Source organism: Pocillopora damicornis, chromosome 7 (genome assembly GCF_964200805.1).
Source record: "Pocillopora damicornis chromosome 7, jaPocDami1.2, whole genome shotgun sequence".
Taxonomy (NCBI): Eukaryota; Metazoa; Cnidaria; class Anthozoa; order Scleractinia; family Pocilloporidae; genus Pocillopora; species Pocillopora damicornis.
Window position 1 is genome coordinate 3,632,501 of NC_142676.1, and position 3,767 is coordinate 3,636,267.

General features: G+C 38.3%; 1 protein-coding gene across 2 annotated transcripts in view; it reads left to right on the forward strand.

Annotated features, from left to right (window-relative positions):
- LOC113677802 (uncharacterized) overlaps nt 1-3,524 on the forward strand; it is a 9,087-nt gene extending 5,563 nt beyond the window's left edge. Inside the window, exons 6-11 of one of the 2 annotated variants that reach the window (XM_089211499.1) lie at nt 186-284; nt 714-818; nt 1,252-1,371; nt 1,824-1,910; nt 2,562-2,855; nt 3,153-3,524. In XM_089211499.1, the coding sequence (XP_089067625.1) occupies nt 186-284; nt 714-818; nt 1,252-1,371; nt 1,824-1,910; nt 2,562-2,855; nt 3,153-3,335 (888 nt within the window). In that variant the 3' untranslated portion in view covers nt 3,336-3,524. The remainder of the gene's footprint in view (nt 1-185; nt 285-713; nt 819-1,251; nt 1,372-1,823; nt 1,911-2,561; nt 2,856-3,152) is intronic. The other variant, XM_089211500.1, reaches the window with a different exon arrangement.
- The last annotated feature ends 243 nt before the right edge of the window (nt 3,525-3,767 follow it).

Here is a 3,767-nt window from a genome sequence, read left to right on the forward strand (position 1 = left end):
CACATGTTAATTTGTTCTGCCAAAAGCTCTGTCTGTGCAAGTTTCACCGGAGAGTTTGTCATTTGTTTCAAAATCCATTCTAGTTGTTGTTAACTTTTAGATATGTGCAATTCTCAGACTTGCGACATCATGGATTAAACAGTAAAAATTACTGATGATTTGTCAATATTGTTTCTAATCTCTAGTTCAAAGAGAGCGAGTCGTCACTGAAATCAAGTTTGAACTCCTCAATTGCCAACTTACACCAGAATGTGGAAGAAATCAGCGCGAATAATTCCAAACAGGTACAGTTACAAGTACAAGAAAGTAAACGACATTTTTTAAAAACATGTTTCGACAGTTCCTCTGTCATCTTCAGTTCCGATTTATACAAAGTACAAAGTTGAATATAAAGTGTACAAAAAAATACTAATTAGAAAAAACAAACAATAGGAACAGAACAATGTATGCAAAGTTCTAATTTAACATGATAAAGTTGATAATTAAGTGTAGGTTGCTCCCATTGAATGTGAATAGCTTCTCCGAAAGTTGGAAAGTTGTGGAAGCGTGATCTAACATGCTAAAACACTTATCAGAACATGGTTTTAAAAAATATCGTTTATTTTCTTAAATTCGTGACATATCTGCTACTATCCATGCTGAGGTAAATCGTGCACCAGCGAAAATATTTCCTGAATTAAAATTCCAACAATTTTGCTGGTGACTCTTATCAGGTTGATCGCCTTACCTCATGGATGACAACATTACAAGCTTTAGCTAATCAAACCAAAGATAACTTCAACGATTTCAAGAATGATACTGAAAGTTCCCTTTTATCGGTAAGAGTGTGAAATTGTTTTTGTATTACTCCTTTCCTCTAGTTAAAGGTCAGTATTGTGACGATCATAAAAATGTTGTCAATAGTGATGATAACGACAAGTAGAAGAAAAACTCTGGTGATGATAGCTCTAAGGAGGATGAAGAGCCGGCTGTGACTGTATGAATAACGCTACTGGTGGTACTGATTACACCTCGTTCCCAGTGCCCTTCTTCTTCTCAATCCCCTTAGCGGATAGGCAGAGGAGAAGTTGAGCTGGTGAAGAGGTGTTCCAGAGATGACTTTGTTTTCGGAGCCGAAAATTGTACATCTTCTCGAGGAAACATGGAAGTTCTCTCTAATCTAGAGTGTTAATCAAAGACGAATAAGAACTTTTAACCAAACTGTCTTATTGCTACTCTTAATTACCTCTTAACCTTAGAATTGTGCTTTAGGTGAATACTGGACTCAAACGCCTGGAGGAAAATTTAAATGTGTCAGAAAACAAGTTAGCTATGGCGATGTCTGAAACGAATGTAAAGGTGAGTAAACCTTTGTCTGAAACGAATGTAAAGGTGAGTATACCTTTTACTTCGTTTAAAAGATCTTTACTTCAATAACACTTTACTTGCAAGCTCTAACTGAAGGCATTAAAATCACCCCTTATTAAAAATAACCATCATTTATGATGGTGAAGCGGTGAATTTCTTTATCCGCAGTTCATATATATGAACGGGTTTATTTGGAACCAACATATATAAGGACCAGCTCCCAGTTTGCTTGTTAGCTCAGTTGGTAGAGCGCTGCACCGTTAACGCAGAGGTCATCGGTTCAAATCCCGTTCAGGCCCGAATTGTTTTCAAGCCTTATTTTCATTACTGCTTAAGTAGTGTCTATTACTGCGCAGATCGCTTCCATATTCATTTATCGGCAGTTCGTTTATATTATTTTCATATATTTTACAGTCATTTAAAACAATTCCGTTTAGTTTAGCCATGATATTTGTGTCGTTATTCTCTTTCAAAAGCTAAAAAGCAGCACAGGAAGACTTTCTCAAGAAGATGCCATCATCAGGAATCTGATTGATGCCATCAACATCACTTTAACCTTGAAGGTATAAATGGAGCTACAGTTCTTTAATCCCTTACAGGGAACCTTAAAGACGTGCTTTTAAACCACGATCAATCCATTTCTGGTGCGAAAAGAAAAAAAAACCGTCGAGATCATATTTCCTCTTGCCCCTGTGGACACTATAGGGACACCCTTTAATGACAATGATTACTTGTTCAAGTGATCATCATCGTATGGCGAGACTCCTAGTTGTCAGATTAAAAGGGGTATAGTATCATGATATTACTAGAAAATGAGGGATGTTTTCGGAAAAGATCAGGCCTTGAGCTGCGTGGAAAGCAAAACTATAGGGTATGGTGCAAATATTCATTGGTTTTTCAAATTCAAACCCTGATATCGATCACACTAACAAGCCAAAATTTTACAGAATTGAAATGCAAAGCATGACGAGGCAATCTGTAACTGGGCCGAAAAAAATAAACCACCTCTCAGAAAAGGAGTGCTCAGAATCTTAAAGGCGCCCTCAAGATAATATAGAGTATAGTTTTCTATTAAAAGTTATGAGGACTCATCGTGGTTGTGAAAGTTTCTGAACGAGGATCATACTGTCAAGAATACCCTTTTGAAGTCGCTGCCTAATTGTGATGAAATACACGTATACCATCAAAATTATTTTGATCTGTGTATCTTTCAGCTAGATAATGTTAGTAAGCTCCAAGGCCCAATTGGACCGCGTGGTTTCAACGGCTCTCAAGGAGCGATTGGACCAGCCGGACCTCAAGGATTCAATGGTACACAGGGTACCCAGGGGCTTATAGGCCCCCCGGGGTTTAATGGATCAAGGGGACCACCAGGGCCACAGGGACCTAACGGAGCAGGAGACTTCTCCCAGTGTGAACACAAGACTGAGGATTTGACTGGAAACCAAAATCCAGTCACCGGCAACAGTTTACCATCTCCAGTTAAAGTGATTAAGAGTGAACCAATTGTAAGTAAATTCAAAGGAAAGATTCAAGACTATTCCCTTTGTAATTTTGTTGATAACGGAAAGTGTAAAGACGTTTGTCAGATTGTTTGCCATACCCTAACGCAAATGAAAACGTGGGTTAGCTGACGTGATACGCCAACATGGAATCATGCATGCTCATGTAATTGGACAACATATATGTAGGTCCTTCTAAGTCTCCAAAATAAAGAATAGATGGTAAATTATTAAACGGAAGTAGTCAAATAGTCTACTGTTTTTGTTGTCAGTCAAGTAATTCAAGTATTTTTTTTATTGCAGGGTAAGAGGATCGTTGGTGCCTCATGTACAACAGACCATGCTCAGCTTTATCTGCTCACGACCCGAATAAACCCATCTAATAATCAGTTGCTCTACTACTGTAGCTGTTATGGTCATTATGGAAGTGGCCAGGCTTCTATTGAGTGCGTCATGCATTACTGGGAATGTCCACTGACCACATGAACGCATGAACCGAACCTTTTTGTGACTAGAGCTCAAATGCCCAAACCATTAGCCCTGCTTAGCTACTCATAACTTCATCCCTGCATGTATGCAATAAGTTTAAAAAAACAAAAAAAATTATTTGTAATTACTTCATTATTTTTCATGTCCTATTGCTTTAAACAAGTGAGAGCCGTTTTCAGTTCTCCTAACACATAGTGATTGCAGTCTTCCACGACGTTTATTGTGTCATTTTTCTCTGTACTTTTCGCTATGATTCGATATCATCTGATGCTTCTTGATTAATAGTTGTGGACACTTGCTCCGCCTCAGAGTCTGGGTCCTGGAACTCGCTGCATGGTCTGTTGTACATGAGTACTCACTAGTCCAGTACAGATACTTAATCCACACGTTCATTTCTGTGAATACTGAACGCTGATGCATAAAAAAGGA